Source organism: Sander lucioperca, chromosome 17, assembly GCF_008315115.2.
Source record: "Sander lucioperca isolate FBNREF2018 chromosome 17, SLUC_FBN_1.2, whole genome shotgun sequence".
Lineage (NCBI taxonomy): Eukaryota > Metazoa > Chordata > Actinopteri > Perciformes > Percidae > Sander > Sander lucioperca.
The window spans coordinates 14,816,005-14,835,706 of record NC_050189.1 but is presented as its reverse complement, the minus strand read 5'-3'; the positions used below and the strand labels follow the sequence as shown (position 1 = coordinate 14,835,706).

Below are 19,702 nucleotides of genomic sequence, written 5' to 3'. Positions count from 1 at the left end.
ACACACACGCACACAGACAGACACACAGACACAGACACACACACAGACACATACAACACACAGAGACACAGACACACAGACACACAGACACACACACACACACACACACACACACACACACACTATTCCAATGTAATAACTAATTACTAAATTAAACTGTGCCGAGCTTGGATGGTAATTTCCTCTCCTCCAATCGGAGCCTCAGCAACCTGTCGCAGTAGATCACCCAATCAGCTATTTTTATTTATTATTTTTAATATTTTTATTGTGAGAATAAATATCAAATTTCACTTTTTTTCTTGATGTTGAGAATCAGTTTTTATTCAATAAAATGTTAATATTTGTCTTTTGTAGAGTAGGTCCAGACACCCCAAATATTATCCAGATATCTGAAGTAGTGGGCAGGTTTCTTAATGCAGGATGCCATGAAAATGTTGGCAAAATGCAGCATCACAGTCCTTTTAATTTGGAGGGAAGTTTTCAAAATCAATATGTTTAAAGTTAACGTCAAGAAGAAGGGGGGCAGTTGTGCTGCTGCTGATGCTGCTGATTTTTACAGATACGTTTGTGAGTGTATTTTTATTTATTTATTTTTTTTTTTTTAAGTGCAATATAGTGCTATATACAGAAAATAAAGATAACAATTTCCAATTTTAATGAATGTCAATTATAGCGGACATGGAAATGATGTAAATAGCCTACCTGAATCCCACCTGACCGCAGATCACTTCAGAGCCGTGGTTGGCCTTCAAACCTGTCTATCTCCAGCTCCCGGATACGGATTGACGAATCCCAGAGGCCTGTGCGCCATGCCCGTCCGCGCGCTGCCCACAGAGAGCCGACAGGCAGGTATAGACAGGCAGACAGGCAGAGAGAGAGAGAGAGAGAGAGCAACAGTCTCAGGACGTTTGTGTTGGCTTGTGTCGAGGTGAGTGGTGACGAACTAAAGCCAGAGCATCGAGTTTACCGCTAATTACCCGAAATACAAGACAAATGGTAACTTGTGTCTTAACATGAACTGGCTTATGTGATAAGTTAGTTAAGGGTTAGGGTTTTTCAGCTTCTGTAGGCTATACTTAATGGAGACACTCCATATGTTTATTAACGCCATCACAATCGACACATTAATATATGCAAATGAGACGTTAAGTAGCTAATTACATTTTTTCTGAATCAATTTATGCTGGAAATAGCTTTATGTAAAATGAAACAGATTATAATCCAAATATAAAAACATAATGGAATATATTACAAAAAGACTCTCAGGCTCGCTACTCTATGATTATTTTTTTCATTGGTTGCTGCGTTAAATCTTACCCAGATACAATATTGCTATTTTCTGATTGGCTATTGTGGGGGAGACGCGCTTGATTCCTGCCGGTGAGAGCGGCGTGCCAGAGAAAGTTTGGGCGCTGCGGCATATTAAATATATTATAAATGGTTTTTCCGCGTGAGAAATACAATGTGTGGCGGGAGTGCGTGACAAAAGACCGAAATGAGTGACCGTCACGCTCAATGCGTGACACTTGAGAGCCCTGTAAATTGCCCAAAACATGAAAACAAGTGTCCTGCATTAAACAGTAACTTCAACCTTCAATTATTTTTTTATTTTAGAAATGTCTCAGCGAAAGATGGTGAGTATATTTTTTACAGTTTAAATATGATAATTGTAAGAGGATGAATCAAAGTGAAAAAATGTTAGCGTGGTTGGAGTTATTTAATTAATATGTAATTGAAATGAACATATTTGATGTGCATCTTCTTTATTATAGAACACACCTGCACAGGTGACCCCCTGTCTCAGCGAGGAGCAACTGGCTGCCGCTGAGGCGAGTGTCCTTGCCAACCTCACCACCCACCTGTACAGTAAGTGTTTCCACCATATAAAATATAGAAAGAGATCTAAAAATCCATCATGTTTTAATAGCTGTACTATATAATATATTATAGAATATGTTAATATGAAAAGTTGTATGAGATAACAGCTGTTGTTATTCGACTCAATATATATCATAGGCTATGTCGTTGACTTAATTAGTAAGTTATTTTTCATTTCAAGGAGGTGGGTTATTTTGAGGGGGTAATTCTTACCCCGAGGCCAAGGACCACACCACCCCCCATCCCCGAGGAGCCCGGCACCCCAATCCCTCGCCGCACCCCCAGCCCGAGGACCACACTGCCCCCCATCCCTGAGGAGCCTGGCACCCCAATCCCTCCCCGCACCACACTGCCCCCCATCCCCGAGGAGCCCGGCACCCCAATTCCTCCCCGCACCCCCAGCCCATGTCTGTCCGATGGCTCTCTTCAGCCTCACCCCTCTCCCCGGGGTTTTGAGAGCGACCTTTCGGACAGCTCGGAGCTGTCCCCCGTCGCCTCTCCATCAAGGAAGAGGAGGAGGAGGAGGAGATAGACACTAGGAACCTGAGAGAGCTGAAGAAGAAGGAAGAGGAGGAGGAGGTAGACCCACTACAAATGCTCCTCGACCTCGCGGAGTAGGCTACTCTTATTAAAAAAAAGTATTTATATTTATGTTCATGTATGTTGTTTAATAACATCGTAATGTAATGTTCAGTTATTAAAGTTCAAGTTCAAGTTATTATTTTTCTTTTTATTGTTATCCAATAAACAGACTTTATTAAATATATACATTACATTAGAACCAATAGTTTCATTTACAATATGAACATACAATAACATGACTTCAAAACAGTCTATATGTCTCTTTATGTAAAGGTTAACAAAATATGAACATAAACATTAAGAAAACACTTTATGTTAACAACATATTCATGTCACAGTTAGACAAGCAATACTTCTAAAATATACCATCAACTATCCCAAGGAAAGCTTCCTCTTCTTTGTAGTTGCTGCTGAAAATACAGGGTGCAAAAAAAAAAAAAAAGGCAAGGTGTTTATCAGTAAAAAAGTGTATTCCATATATGGTTATTTTCATTATGTGCTAGGGAAAGAACATTGTTATAAGACAAAATGAAAGCCTTTTTTCCTCTACCTTCTGATGACATATGAACTGGTGTTGGATGGGACGCTCATTGTTGAGAAGAAACCAAAACCTCTTAACCATAAGTGGGGTCATATGGCTCGCAGTCTGCTTTGGGAGATTTTCTTGTGTATTTACTGTGATCTCTTCACTGAATATGCTTGGTCTCTGCAAAAAAAAAGGGAGGGAGGCAAGTTTCACGTGCCAAGTTAAAATGAGTCAGTAACCCTTTTAGTTTTTAACATATTAACAGAATATTCCTGTCCAAAAAGAGAAAAACCCATCAGCAAAATAGCAACACTAACAGTGACTTTAGCTTCCTGACATGTTTTTTTGTTGACATCTAAATGGATCCATGCAGATGAGCGATAAATCACCTAATTACATTATTTGGTGAAAACAATAAAAAAGAGTAAGATTTTCAAGAGGCTCCATTGTGTGTGTAGTATGAAATTTACTGGGTTAAACAAGTGAAAAACAAGTCTACGTGAATAACTATGTAAGCAATAGTATCAGAGACTGCTTCTAAAACAACCAAGATGGTGTAGTGCTAGTCAAATGTTTGTGATTGTTAGTGTGCTTATCTGTTCTGCCCTAATAAGAAACCTTATTCATCATCGTTACATGTGTAGAATGTCTGTCTCTGAAAACAGAACACAAGCTTTAGCCCACAATGATTTCAGCTCTGTCAGGTAAACTATATATCGAGACTGGGGAGACATTGGCGCTCCTGTTTGTATAATACAGGTGAAAGTTGTTGACCTTTTATTAATTTATATGAAGCGTACTGTATATTTATCGCAAGTGTATGTGTCAGCATCTCTCTGAAGTGTGCGAAATATCGGACACTGCAACAATTTTATTTAGACCACAGAGCAATATTCCAAAAAGGTGTAATACATGAGTAGTATGGATAACTGTGTGTAAATATATGCCAAGGTAAATGCACAGGGGTGCAAATAGCATACATTGATATTTGTACCAGACGGGGTATTAATAGAACACATTGCTGTGTGCACCAGGGTACGAATGCACTCCGGTAAGAGTAACCTTCTGTTTTAGTTCAACCGATTTATTGACATCCAAGTCCAGCAGGTGAATACAATGCTTGTTACTTGCAGTAGTATATGTGCGTGTGGGTGTGTGTGGTTTTATGTAAAATAAGGAAATACAGAATATATAACTTGTACATAATACATGCACATACTGTATATACAAATTAAAGAGAAATACGCAACAAATCACTCTGCAATATGCCTAACTATAGGCAATATACATAACTGCTATGCAATACAATACTGGATAGTAATGAAATCAACCCAATCCGAGCTAGTAAATGATACAGGGTTCATTGCAGTTATATCTATTGGCCACTAGATGGCGCCCAAAGACCACGAATGAACAGAACAGTAGCATGCAGGTCCAATAGACATGTGTGTTTAAACTCGACAAAAACACACCCAAACACTCACCAAAACGTCTCCGTTAGTGTCTCCACAATTTCACCGAAACCTCTCCGTAGTTCCAGCGTAGGGTGACCAAACGTCCTCTTTCGCCCGGACATGTTCACTTTTTACCTACTGTCCGGGGCGTCCGGGTGGGGCTGGGGTTTTTTAAATGTATGGAAATGTCCGGTTTTCACTATTTTTCATTAAGCGTGTAGCTACTTAAATTGACTGGCGCTTTTTTTTCTTATTTTTTTTTTTCAAACTTTATTGAAGAATGTAGGAAGGAATGTCTTCTGTAGCTGCATCTTAAGAGTCTTCTAAACGAGCCAGGCGGAGAGCTCCACAGCAATTCAGATTGTGCGGGACAGGAAGTCGAGCACAGAAACAAAATAAAACATCCGGTTACTTTTCAAAATAAAATACACCCTGCTCACGGCAGGTCATATTTCCCTGCACTACACCTTGAAAACACAGCACAGAGTTGTTTCCCCTCTACTCCTCTGGATGGAAACAAACTGTTGTTGGTTTTGTGGTTCTGTTTATAGAAACAACATCCTGTTATATCTTGTGAACATACATGAATTCGCGAGATCTCGTGGTCGGCTGGCCGCAGCCGTTACGTAACAAATCCGGACCTGGTGGGTATTGACGGACGGCGGAGCACGTACCCGTTCCGCAGCGGAGCCGGTCCGCAGACGTTCTGCATCCTGTGGAAATCCACGGTTAGGCTACAAAGGAAAACACAACCAAAAAAAACAAATTTCTTACACATATTTTATAAAGCAAAAATTTCACTCACAGCAGACACACACAGAACTGAGCTGGGGAAAAAGGTCTTTAAGTTTGCTGCTCCCTCTACATGGAACAAGTTACAGAAATCCATGAAACTTACTGGTCTCATTGGTCGCTTTTAAGAGGATGTTGATTGACTTGGAGGCAGCCACATCTGGCTGTAGATGTTTTACCTGATGTGTTTATGATTCTGGTTGACTTTGAGGGATTTGCTGTTCAGTTGTTTTGCAGCAACTTTAGTTCAGTGGCAGAGGTCAGGAGGTAAAGGCTGTTTTCCAGACATACCTGCCTAGTGTGTAGGGTTTGGCCTGGTCCAAGTTTTACACCTCCTAACCTGGATTGTCAATGGCCAGCGAGAGCTAAGCAGCTGTAATAAAATGAAAACTTTGTATGTATTTGTGCATGATATGAAGAACATCAGCTTAGGTGCTAAAGGACTCAAGTCATATAAACAGGGCAAACGCACAGGCATTGTGTAGAAACATATAAATAGAAAGAAAAATAGAGACAAATAGATTATAAAAAAGTTGAACTTTAATCAAAAAAGATGAAAAATATGATATATGAACAAACATTGAAAACTGAAGCCGGATGGGCAAACTCATGTGATGCGTAATTGATCCCGTGGATGATTTGTAGGCTATTAAGTGAACAAAGTGTACCCGGTCCACCAAACACTGGGCCGTCTCAACTGTCTTGATTCTGCACATATTTCTGTTACTGTAGTCCTATTTAGTATTTCATTATTTCATCCATGCGTGGCGCAGCGGATCTGTGCACACTGCCACCTCCCGTGGATATGCTGGCCTCACTCACCCATTGGATGTTCCTATTAGGGATGAGCGAGTACAGCATTATCTGTATCTGTATCTGTTAACCATATGAATTATCTGTATCTGTATCTGTACTCGGAAGTGAAGTAAAAAAAACTGTTTAGAGCCAGCTGACGGTTTAAAAAAGAAAAAAAATCTCCGACAGGCAGAGACTCAACGCGAGTCGCATTCTACCAAGCACCACGTCTGAACAAACCCCACGTTTACCAGAACTCTACTGGTTAATAAGTAAGTACTACAAACCGAAGTAAAAAACAAACCTGAAGCTGAAGAAACCCTAAGCAGGTTCGCGGAAAAGACCCGCGAACCTGAGTGACTGAGGGAGAGACAGAGAGAGAGAGAGAGAGCTGTTCTGTGTGTGAGTGAGCAGAGCAGGACACAGCAACACAATAAATCTGTATGTGTGTAGGGGAGGGGCGCTGTGACTAGCCTATCACAGAACGCAGACACAGTCAGCTACCCAATGAGGATTTTTATTCAACCCGAGCACAGATATTGACTCGTATTATTCGTATAATACTCTTACTCGGCAAAAGTGCTTTATCCGTACCGGATACTCATTTCAGCCGAGTATCCGGCTCAACTCTAGTTCCTATCATGTAATATACCGTTGGAAAGGGAATATCATTGGCTACAACTGCCATGATTAACGTGTTGATAGTCAATGACAGTTTTTTAAGGATGGCTGCTCAGAGAGCAGACGCAGCATATTGACGCTCCACAGTGGGAGCGCTTGCTGGATGTCGGGGGCTGTCCCGGGGTGAAAATTAAACAGAAAAAGGTGAGGATGTTTATATTGTGTAGGCAGCAACGTGAAGAAAACAAACATACCCAGCAACATGGTGCAGGTAGACGGAACGAGATCGGCTAATGAAGCTAGCAGACAGTTTGCAGACAATTAGCATGGACTCTACAGGCTGCAGTCCGGACTTCTACCTCCAGGAATTATCAGAGAATCGACCACCCGTGTCTCATAAAAACTGGGGACTTCTATCAGACGGAGGACAGTTATTATATCGTGTTGGAGCTGATGGAGAAGAGTTGTTCCACAGAATAAAGTCTCATGCAGCAGCTCGACAAGTCTGTCGCCAAACTTTATTTCTATCAGATGCTGAGAGCGGTCAAGTACCTCCACAGTAAAGGGATCATCCACAAGGACCTGAAACCAGAGAAGATCCTGCTGTCATCGGACGACGAGTGTCTCACTGAGCTGAGGACCTCCCTGTGATTGTTGCATCTGTGAAAAGGTAATTATATTACTTTATTTTTTACTTTACTCCAGAAACTAGTGTGATTGACTTCATGACAAAATGGCTGTCTTTCTAAAAAACAAATACATATAATAATGGGGCTTCTCTGATAATTCATGGCAGGCTGAGTATATTTAAATTGAATCACTCCAAAACACTAACAAACCAACAGACTTAAAAAACTCATTTAGACCAACAAACATAAAGATATAACAAGCAAAGACGGTGTTACTCCCCCCGGCCTCCACATGGGATATATATATATATATACATATAGTACAAAATAGGTGATACATGTTTCATTATGTATTATGTATGTATATGTATAGATAAACAGCAATACATTACATTAAAGAATGATGATGAAAAATTACATCCATAGATAATGTAGTCTAATTGGTTCATGCTCCACCCTAACTGGTGACGATGAATCTCATTATCTTGAAACTTTAATGATCTAAAGGTGGAATATTGTTTGTCTGTTTCCATACAACTATGCATTAAGAGTAATGCAGAAGTTACTTATCATCTTGAGCAGTTGCAATAAATTAATAGTTACATGATTGTAATGGAATGAATAGACAATCATCTGAAATGTAATGTGTGAACTGCTTTTTGAAACAGTAGTACTTTGATGTTAAGTTGTGTCATATTGAACAGGTGATCTTTGTTAAATGAACACATGATATCAGGTTCATGTGTATTGTATCCAAGCAATTGAAACAAGTGGTAGAGTTTTGAAAAATGTGCATTTTGGTCATTGGTTGAGAGTTTTGTGTCTAGAGTTTTGAAAAATGACGTCAAGGTTCTGAATTTAGTGCCAAAGTCATTGTAAAAAACTGTAAACAGACACATCAGACATAGGCGAGCGCACACACACACACACACACACACACACACACGCACACACACACACACACACACACACACACACGTGTGCACACACACACAGACACACACGCGCGCACACACACACACGCGCACACACACAGATGAAAAGGAGGCATATTTTCAAGAATGTTAAACATAAAGACAGCAGGGGCATTTAAACAAAGAGGTCTGAGTAGATATCAGATATTAATATAGCTTTCTTATTGGATACCAACTTAACAGACTCAGTGTACATGTCAAATTCAACTTGAAATAGTTTAATACCTAATAAAATAAAGACATTTACAGTATTACGCAACTTTTTATCTTTACATTCAAAATTGGTAATAATGTTTCCCTTCAAGTGTGACTGAATAATTTGTTTTAGACACACACACACGCGCACACACACACACACACACACACACACACACAGAGAGACACACACACACACACACACACACACACACACACACACACACACAGAGACACAAAGACACACACACACACAGAGAAAGACACACACACACACACACACAGACAAACACACACACACACACACACACAGACAAACACACACACACACACACACACACACACACACACACACACACACACACACAGAGGTACACAAACCAACCAGCCGACAGTTTGCAGCGCTGCAGACCCAATGAGAAGGAGAAACAGCTACTTTTAAACATTATCAAAGACTTGGATATCAACAGGTTTTTGGATATGAGCAAACATCGCTACGCCGACCTTTTCAAGAAGCTGGTTGAAGAATGAAAGAGGGACGCTGTGTTGGCACCGTCGAAAAAGTCTGCTACCACTGGTAAAAAAAAACATTCAGTCACAGAAAATAGAGATGGTCCGATACCATTTGTTGCTTCCCGATACCGATTCCGATACCTGAACTTGCGTTTCGGCCGATACCGAGTACTGATCCGATACCAGTGTGTCATATATTTTATTATGTTTTAACAACTGTATACTACTATCCCTGTATGGATGTGATATGATTTCTATCTTTGTTGTCAGTCTGGCTTAGGTTAAACTCTTTGTGAAACATGAACAAACACAAACAATGAACGCCACAGAACTTTCTTTTATTATGCAGTTTGACAGTCAGTCATAACAGAAAAAGAACATAAATAAACTACTTAACGTAGATTTTCTTTAGGGCTTTATTACGTGGTATCGGATCGGTGCATAAACTCCAGTACTTCCCGATACCGATACCAGCATTTTAGGCAGTATCGGAGCCGGTACCGATACTGGTATCGGAACATCTCTAACAGAAAATACAAACAAAGTAAGAAAATATAATGTTAAACTACAAAACAACAATAACTGGAGAGCATACAATTAAAAATGGCCAACTTCCAGTTGGGTGAAGCTAATGAAAGTAAATTAGAAATGTTAGTAATATTGAAGCAACTATGTTCAAATTGAGGCCTTCCATGCATTAGGGGGGCGCTTGTTGAACTTGCATGGACCAAATCTGTGAACATCAAACACATTTTTCCAACCATGGTGTGCATTTGGGGGACACTTTGAAGCCCGCTGGAGACGCATGGACCCAATAACTGCAGAACTTTACATGTGTACACATTTTTGCAAATTTTTAAGCATCCTAAGCCCCTGCTCCCATGTGGAGAGAAGATCAGAATATAACAACACAGCTATCAGGGCATGAGGAGGAGGCAGGAGGAAACAGATTGGCTCTGGAACATCTTCACAACGAGGAAGTGTGAAGTCGCTGGTGTCTTTTAAGGTTATTACTCCGAGAAGAAGTTTTCCCACATTGTTCACACCAGTACGGCTTCTCTCCAGTGTGAACACGTCGGTGGCTTTCTAGGTTATCACTCCTACAAAAGGTTTTACCACATAAATCACAGCTGTAAGGTTTATCTCCAGTGTGAATGCGTTGATGTCTTTTAAGTTGGCCACTCTGAGAAAACATTTTCTCACATTGTTCACACCAGTACGGCTTCTCACCAGTGTGAACATGTCGGTGTTTTTCTAGGTTATCACTCCTAGAAAAGGTTTTACCACATAAATCACAGCTGTACGACTTTTCTTCAGTGTGAATACGTTGATGTATTTTTAGGGTACTCTGTAGCGCGAAAGCTGCCCCACATTGATCACAGCTGTACGGCTTCTCTCCAGTGTGAACATGTCGGTGGTTTTCTATGCTATCACTCCTAGAAAATGTTTTACCACATAAATCACAGCTGTACGGCTTCTCTCCAGTGTGAATGCGTTGATGTCTTTTTAGGTTACTTTGTCGTGTGAAAGCTGCCCCACATTGATCACAGCTGTACGGCTTCTCTACAGTGTGAACTCTCTGCTGAATCTGTAAATATCCAGATGACGTGAAGGATTTGTCACAGTGCTGACAGTGGTGACGTTTGGGTCCCTCTCCTTCTCTCCGTGTCTATAGCAACAGACAAACAGAGAGAGAGAGAGTTAGTGAACAACCTTCTTTAAACCCTGGACTTGCTCTTACTCACATCAATTTCACTCTTCAAATGCAAATGTACTCTTCATAACTTTTATAAGTTCCAGAAATATTCTAAAATTTTCAGGCAAGTCTCCCCATTCAAGTGAATGAGGACAATGTTCAACACTAAATCATTTGCACACTCTTCAGTTTTACTTTCAGTGAGAAATTCCATGACAACTTTAAAATAACACACATTTTTATACATTCTGGTTATTTTTCATTCTTTAACCCTACCAGCCCTAAGGTCATTTTTACAGTTCATTGTCCGTCTGGTTTTATTTTCTAAAAAAGCTTGTAAAACATCAACCCTGTTGTCTACAGTCAATTTATGAACATCATTTTTTTCAGGAAAAACTGGGCTATTAGAATATTTGTGCTGCAGTGAGGTCACTTGAATGTAAAAAAAGGTTGTATGACCTTAAAGAAAAATAAATGAATAAAACGGAACATGAATCTCACAGATATGTATTGATATCACAGACAGATCAATAAAAGCCAAGCCAATCTCCTCTAAATCAGTTCCCATATGTATTAGGAGTCACACTGTGAAGACATAAACATTATAACTTATACAGTTGACTAAATATATACATTTTTTTTAAAAAAAGTCCAGATGCTTTTGCCCTCATGACATTCACTTATGCCAATAATCAAATAATAATGTCATATTTATTGAAATCACACACACAGCAATTTTCTAAAACAGTTCTCCTATATATGTGGAGTCATGCAGTGCAAAAATAAACATAATGAATATTATAACTCATGTAAAAGGACAAACTATTTACATTTCTTCAAAAAAGGCCCACATTTATGCCACATCTCAAAACAATCTTCTCTGTAGAATGGTAATTACTGGAGTGATCCATCTTTCACTCTATAGCCTTTGTTCTCGCTCGGATTCGCTGGAGCAATCTATCTTTGTCCACTACATAGTCTTTGTATGACGGACCTGCCTTCCCATTGGTTGAAAGACGTCAACACAATCTTGCAAAGCATCATGGGATATTCAAAATGGCAGCTAGCATCGAGCTAGCGGCAAATAAATCTTGGATGCGTTTGGATTTATTGCTGAACAACTCCGAAAAGAGGCACAACTTCCAGACTGGATAGAAAACCTTTTGTAAAGGCTACATTAAACCGTTATCAAATTATCTAAATATTAATCAGAGGTGCCGTTGTTCGTCGCCGACGACGGCGTCGGGTTCTAAGGGTTAAATCCCATTCAAACCTTTTGAAATACATACATTAGTTTGATATCAAAATAAAGGTAAAGTTGTTCTGGTTGCAGACAGAGGTGTCAAGTAACGAAGTACAATAACGAAGTACAATTATTGCGTTACCTTAAGTAGAAATTTTGGGTGTCTATACTTTACTGGAGTAATTATTTTACAGCAGACGTTTTACTTCTACTCCTTACATTTTCACGCAATTATCTGTACTTTCTACTCCTTACATGTTAAAAATAACCTTGTTACTCCTATTTCAGTTCGGCTTGTTTTGATTCTGGCTTGTCATTGTTCAAAAAAACACAAAAGAAAAACAAAAACCTATCCAGAAAAATTGCGCCATCCGGATAGAGTTAATTTGATTGTGGTTGGATGAGAAGTATAAACATATACCATTCCGACACCCTATTGATTTGTACGTGATCCATTGCACCTGCACATGACACAAATCACGTCACACTCCAGCAAGGAAATAGCAGACGTATGTAGCCTAGTACGAAGATGTCCGTGGCAGAGACTCAAAGAGAACTCGAGCGAAATGTCCCAACCAAGCACCGGCAATTTTCTTGTCCCTCACAGATTCCTGCAGGTAAGCTTGCATGTACATTTACATTCCAATAAAGGCTATTGATAACATGCCTCTGAAGTTTTACTGTTTACACCATTACAATACTTATAGGCAACTAGTCATATCATGCGCTCCATGAAACACAAGTAAATGCTCAGTAGTACACATATGGTTCTTTAATGCATTTGCATTGTACTAAAACACGTTCATTTTCAATGGGCATAAATGCGGCTGAAACAGGTGCATCCCAAATTTTTCAACATTAACATTTTAATATAACGTTATAGTCATTATGGCATGTAGAAAAATGTTTTTTTGTGGAGGTAGGGTAGTGCACTATAGGGCCCTGTGGCGCGGCCTAGCTTTTGTCCTTAATGGCATTTTTTCCCCTTACATTACTTTTACTTTATACTTTAAGTAGTTTTGAAACCAGTACTTTTACACTTTTACTTGAGTAAAAAGCTTGAGTTGATACTTCAACTTCTACAGAAGTCTTTTTAAACCCAAGTATCTATACTTCTACCTGAGTAATGAAGCCATCGGGCTCTGTAGTGTGGACATGAGGTGTAAACGTAGCAAAAGATATTCATTTTAAAACCAATACGTAGTAGTGTGGATGTAGCCTAGGTATCATGATAGTAGCATGTTAAATAGTGTTAGGTAAACCCCCCCAGGCGTACAGAAATGGTTTGTTGGCAAGTTACCAAGTGGTTCAGAATTACATGATATCAACATGTTAACGTGTTGGCTACTATGGGTTTAAGAAAAAATCAATACACTTGAGTACCGCGATATTTTATTTAGCAAAACTGTATAGATTTTCAAAAATACAATATAGATTTTTTTTTTTTTTTTTTTTTAGTTAACGTGCAAAAATATTCCTGTAAGACAGTGGTTCACGTTTATGTTGTGTTTAAACCTCCCACCACTAGTGTCCTTGCCTAACAGTGCCTAGCAGTGCCTGACATTTTGCTAGAAGCTAACAATGTAGCTATGGCTGAACTTTGGCCTACTTTAGCATATACAAATTTGCTCACTAAGAACCTGTGAACCACAATCCCAAACTGGCAGTTTGATTTTCTATATTGCAATATATTGAATCGTGACCCATGTATCATGATACGTATCGTATCGCCAGATTTTTGCCAATACACAGCCCTATTGGCTACATGTGAAACATTGTGTTAAAAACATGAAGACATCCGTTGTGTGTTAGTGACTGATGGGTAGGGTTGCGACGCGAGATCTTGTCCTCACGAGATCTCGCGAGATGAAATGTGACAAGATTTCTCGTCGAGGTTAAAAGTGTGTTGCGATGCCAATACACAACACAAGTGCAGAGCAGCAGCCTTGAAATTAGCATAGAAGATCCCCCGCCTGTTCTCCAAAGACTGACTCAGAGTTTACTTTTAAAGAGCGATAGCGGAAGAATAAAGCTGCATGTAAAACCCAGGGTTAGAACGTTAGAGAGTACCGCCGATCTCTCTCCGCCCTCTCTCTCTCGCTCCCCCTCTCTCTCTTGGATGAGAAATATGCGTCCGCAGCGTGCAGTTCACTGTGGCGCTGTCTCGAGGAGACCTGTTGAGTGTTTCATGGTAATTTATTTGAGCTTTAGAATGTAATCAATGTGAAACAATAGTAAAATAACCTTTATTTCTCTCTGTCTACTGTACAATGACAAATTCAAGTACAAAACATTTGGTCTCAACTACTGCCAGAAAACACTTGGTTATGTTGTAACCTTGGTTCTCTGAGTGAAAAGACTATCTCTCCTCCATACATATGGAATAGGTAACTGTGTAACTGTTACAGGAGAGAAGCCAGTTTTTAAGGTTGTGGCAAAACCTTTGAGTGCTCGGTTGTGATTTTGTGACTTTTAATCGAATAAAGGACTATTTTTCCAGTCTCATTTCTTAATTAAAGTTATCTTTAAAAGGCTGAGGAGGAGCGACTAGGTCGAGCCAGGTTGAAGTAATTTGGATAGATGAGCGTTCACGGCTTTCCTCAACAGACCACGAGGTCAATCACAGATTAACTGATGCTAAAATGGAGAATACGTGTTGTGCATACTTTACACAGAGTGAGCAGCTAGCTTCTTATGGAAGTTTGATGAAGTGAAACACATTATTTGTAAAGAAGAAACACGGCCGCTGTAATGAAACAGTGAGAGAAAGCGTGGCAGACAATCGCGGACCACCTGAATGCGTAAGCAGCCTAAAAATATACATTTACTGACCACTGCTCTGAAACCGTGATAAATCATACCATTCAAGGAGCTAGGCTAATAATCATTTGCACAAATTAACAGTTGTAGCCAGGGCTGCACAATACATAGTTTTTTTTATCGTCCTCGCAATATCAACTGGCGAAATATACACATCGCGACAGGCTGCGACATATCGCAATGACACAAAACTGATTTTTTTTGTCAGTTGAAAGAAAACATCAGTAGAAAACTGGAGCTGTCATTCTTTGTTCGTTCACATGAATGGTGCATGGTAAAATCCAGTGCTAATATGGCACCAAACGAGCGGTATCTACCGGACGGAACAGCAACGCAGATTCATTCATTGCCACTTAAAAACACCTGCGCTGCTCTCTGATGCTCCGAAACAGACATTAGAGGCAACAGAAGCATCGCTTCATGTGACGCTAGTTAACACCACATGTATGGTCAAAAAAGAGAGAGGTAATCGAAGCCCTCGCCCTGCAGCAAGTATCCAGATACTTACATTGCCACCAACCCCTGCCACCCAAAAAAAGTCAGACAGTATGAATGTGTGTTTGACTGCATGGACCTTGATTGTAGTTTCAAGTTTCAGCCAAGACCAATTCCAACTGCTTTTACAGCCTCTATCCATCTGTTGCACAAGAAGTGCCTCACTTTCCTCAATTTCCCTCATTCTGCAAATTAATACAGAGTTGAATATTTTAGCAAAACTGTATCATAACTGAGTGCAAATAGTTCACTCTGCCCCTTTCCACAACATCTTGTTTATATGCTGCAATATTTCTCACCCACTTTTGGGTTGGCATGAAATGTAGAATGTTTATGGGTTCATCAGTGCCCTGCACAACTTAAAAATCATCTTCAGCAGTCTATTTGCATTGATTTACGTGATAAAAAAGGACCTCCTTAAAAATAGCAAAACCGGCTGTTGATCAGCTAAGCCCACTCACCAGTTTCTCGCCTTTCATAGCTTAAAGTGCCCATATTATGAAAAAATCACTTTTTCTGGGATTTGGGGTGTTATTTTGTGTCTCTGTTGCTTCCACACGCATACAAACTTAGAAAAACATCCATGCTGTTTTGAGTGAGATACGGTTTCTGAATGTTCCTGCCTTCAGTCTCCAGGTGAGCTGCAGCAATGTGCAGTACAACAAAAATATGGTGTTTTTTGAAAATTAAACCACGTAAACCTATTCTAATACAATCTCAAATTACAATTATGAACCTGAAAATGAGCATAATATGGCCACTTTAAGATATGGTAAAGTGGGATCGCGTTAACAAAACGTTACTATGAGAAAATCGAGGACAAGGATATGGAGAAAAAAGTTATGAGAAGTAATGCTTGACGCAATGCTAGCTAACCAACAGCAAGCAAAGTCAAGGGCAATATTTCTAGACGTTAACCATAGTAAATCCATAGGCATGCACCATTTAAAAATAACGCAGTTTGTCACTCACTCACTCACGTTTAAATGCTTCTCGGTGGCATCAGTGAAAAAGCCGGGACTATCGACACATTACTGAGAGAGAGAGAGGCTCTCTGAGTCTCAAACTAGCACAAGCCCTAATCTAGCATTAAAATGTAACTCTTGCCAAAATGCAATCTAGGGTGTTTTTGTGAATGTACCCGAGTCAAACTTTCGTTTAAAAGCATAACTAGGACGGAAGCGCCACTTTTAAGATTTACTGTATTCTCGTTTTCGGTCAAATGGCCTTTTGAATGGGAGTGCTAGGGGCACTACTATAATAGCATCAAAATCACTATTTTTAAAACACTAAGAAGGCTCGACACAACATGAGACTTTGCTCGCAGTATCACCAAGGGCTCTACACATGAACTCGAGCATTGAGAACATTGTTTACGTACACACAGTTTACTAAAAATAAATGTTTTGAACGACCTACTTTAGCTGTTGGTGTTTCCGGTCGCTGCCATCTCGCCAGTCAAAAAGTGTCGACAACTGTCAAGACAGTAAATGCTACGCAGCAAGAAGAAACACTAGTGGTTCAGGCTTGCGCGCATACTGCTGTTTTGGCGCGCAGTGTTCTGATTGCTTATTTCCTATTTACTTGTTTGGTGGAGGCAATCCAGAATTACTGATGGGGAAATTATAATCAGACCCTCTCAGATCTGCACGATTCACACAAGTCACCCAAACTGTATTGTATTTCTGTATTTCACTGTAGAGGATTCCAACAGCAAGACGTACAACAGTCTGCAGCTAAAGCTATGAGCTAAAAGACACAAACTAGCTTTATGGTCACTGCTGTTGTTACAAAAACAACACAGATGGGACTAAAATGTTGCGTTTACTTGAAACGGGTAAACCTTGTGGTGCATTCAAAGTTATTGTAAAATACCCTTTTCTCATTCGTTTTTGTCGTTTAACAGCAATTTACTGGTGAAATAAGTTATTGTTGTTATGTTATTATTACACTTTTAATAAATCATTTAAATTCCTCCCTTTTTTGTGCTGATCCGAAAACTTGATCTGATCTGTGACTCAAAACCGTGATCCAAACTGAACTTTGGTTATCCATTGCACCCCTACTATTTTGCATGCATGTGCATATTGCAATGTTAAGAGTCATTTAAATATAAATCCTATGACATTTCTGAAACCCTCTGTGTGCATTCTTAAAATTTGAGATTAGATTTCTGGGACTCTTCAATCTGGAGTAACCTCTTTCCTTCACTCACCTCCTCCTTGTTCCTCTTGCTGCCTCGCTCCTCTGAGTCTCCCGAGGCCAAACTGACAACGTTCCTCTTGCCCTCCTTCTTTTTCTCCTCCTTCTCCTTGTGTTTCTGCATGTACTTGGCGATAAGGTCGGGGCAGTCCAGGTTGTCTTGTGGCTTCCATGTGTTATCCTCACTGGAAAGGTGAGTGCAGACAGAAGAAAATCTCAGGTTTTGTTTTTAGGCAATCAATTCTCACTCTCAGGACCAAGAACACCAAGTATTAATATTATAGACTCATACTTACTCTGAGAACCCCTTCCATTTCAGCAGAAATTCTACTCTTCCCTTCACCACTCTGCGGTCCAAAACCTTCTCCACCACATACTCCTCCTCTTCCTTTGCTGCTGCTGCTGCTGCAGGAGGTGCTGCAGGCTGCTCCTCCTCTTCCTCCTTCTTGATCTTCTTTCCTGCTACGGTTGCCAGCTTGACGTCTGCTGAGGCCTCCTTTGGTAGACCCAAGGGGGAACCATGCAGAGATAATGATACAAGGGTTAGAAGAACTAATGGGAGGTGTGAGTGAATTATAGTTTACCATGTTTACTATATTAAAATGTGCTGTTTGAATAGAGAAAATGCAAGGGCTGATGACATGACCAATCCATAGGACTTCAGAGTGTGAAGTATCTCCTGCATTAAAACTAAAATAACTACTAAAATGTAAGCCACAAAAGTCATTAACCGGAGCTACAAGCTACATGCACAGTAGCCTCAACCAATGAATCATCACAATATTTTTGACCAGATACCTCAATATCGATACCGCAACGATATTGTAGTGTTTACTGTCTGATTGAAAGTGTTTGCTTTCACAAAATATTTACACAATGAGATTTTTGATAAATAATCATCAGTAATGTGGATATAATGACTTAGTGGGTAAAGGCAAATAATAGAACAGTTACAACAGTCTGGTAAGTTCAGAAAATGACATCACTTTACTGTAATGCAGCCTTTAAAACCAGGAAAAGACACTTTTGCCATATTATGATATTACGATATCCAAAATCTAAGACGATATCTAGTCTCTTATCACGATATCAATATAATATTGATATATTGCCTAGCTCTACGTGTGTGTGTGTGTGTGTGTGTGTGTATTTTTATTTGGATATTGGATGTGAAAAGAAGGAAATTGTTCTTCTATAACATTCCACTTTAGATGTTTGTGAATTTTCCACGCCAGGAGTAATTTATATAGTTCTATTTTATAGCGATTGATTAGCTATTCAAAAAATGTTCTATTATGAATAATTTTGACTAATAGAATAGTTAAGATCAAAGGATGTTGAGTGAATCACAGACTGGTTTATGTCAAAGTTTGGTCGGGATGCTGTTTTGAAACCATTTCAAAATTTATTTTTCAAATGCTGTGAAATTAAATAAAACAACTAGGATTCATGGCTGTACGTACATGCATGCATCATGAATCCTAGTTATTTTGGGGCAATTTGGTTGTAAGAAACCCATATTTCTGATATAAAAAACTTTGAAAATGGGTCAAGTTTGACCCGAGTACAACACAAGGGTTAATTATTTAAAAATAAAAACAGTATTATTATTTTTAATATTGCGTTCAGGGTTTATATGACACAAAGCGTCAGATTATTACATAATATGTTGTTATACAGCCGTTTAATGAAGTTATAAACACATAAACTACTAACACGGAGTGACTCTGACGGAGATGCTGGCAATGCTACACTAGCTAACTGCTAACGATGCTAGCGGACGAACAATGCTAACAGCCGTAGGTATCACAACTTCTACAAACTGTGTGGATGTAAAACGATATTAACACATATATATACACACACACACACACACATACACACACATATATGTTTACCTTCTGTCCGGTTCAGTGGATCAAGCGGTCCTGGCTGCAGGCTATTCTCTGAAGTCACCGCCACTGTCAGGACAGGAAATGCACGGGATACATTTCAAAATAAAATCGCGAATGCACGTCCGGTTGAATTTCCCAATCCAGCGGCGTGTGTTCACATAAAAGAGGCAGTGTTTGCAAAACATGACCAATAGCCACATATTTTACATAAGAGAAAACTATAATTCTTCATAAATATGAAGAACACAGACACGGTTTTACAGGCAAAACGCAATACAGTCGCTGCTTCCTAAAACAGGAGGACAGCTAGCAAAAAAATAAATAAAATAAATATATAGGCGACGCTGTAGATGCGTAAATCACGCTTATCAATATCACTTCCTCATCAGTCA

The 19,702-nt window shown here is 39.5% G+C and overlaps 1 protein-coding gene across 2 annotated transcripts; it reads right to left on the bottom strand.

Moving 5' to 3' along the window:
• Positions 1-9,848: 9,848 nt before the first annotated feature.
• On the bottom strand, positions 9,849-19,346 carry LOC116067137 (zinc finger protein 239-like). 2 transcript variants are annotated; one of them, XM_035994277.1, is made up of 5 exons: positions 19,314-19,346; positions 17,712-17,911; positions 17,429-17,600; positions 10,174-10,628; positions 9,849-10,089 (listed from the first exon to the last, which is right to left on the bottom strand). In XM_035994277.1, exons 3-5 carry the CDS (start codon positions 17,537-17,539, stop codon positions 9,927-9,929), a joined length of 729 nt encoding a protein of 242 aa, XP_035850170.1. In that variant the 5' UTR covers positions 17,540-17,600; positions 17,712-17,911; positions 19,314-19,346; the 3' UTR covers positions 9,849-9,926. The 2 variants fall into 2 exon arrangements, with proteins under 2 accessions (XP_035850170.1, XP_031179311.1); XM_031323451.2 differs by having other exon boundaries at positions 9,849-10,628.
• Positions 19,347-19,702: the final 356 nt, after the last annotated feature.

Bases quoted from the DNA above. Each gene is read 5' to 3' on its own strand.
- LOC116067137 (XM_031323451.2), bottom strand. From the start codon at position 17,539: ATGCAGAAACACAAGGAGAAGGAGGAGAAAAAGAAGGAGGGCAAGAGG. The intron at 10,629-17,428 runs GTGAGTGAAGGA...CTGTTGCTATAG, and splicing joins GCAAGAGGAACAAGGAGGAG to ACACGGAGAGAAGGAGAGGG.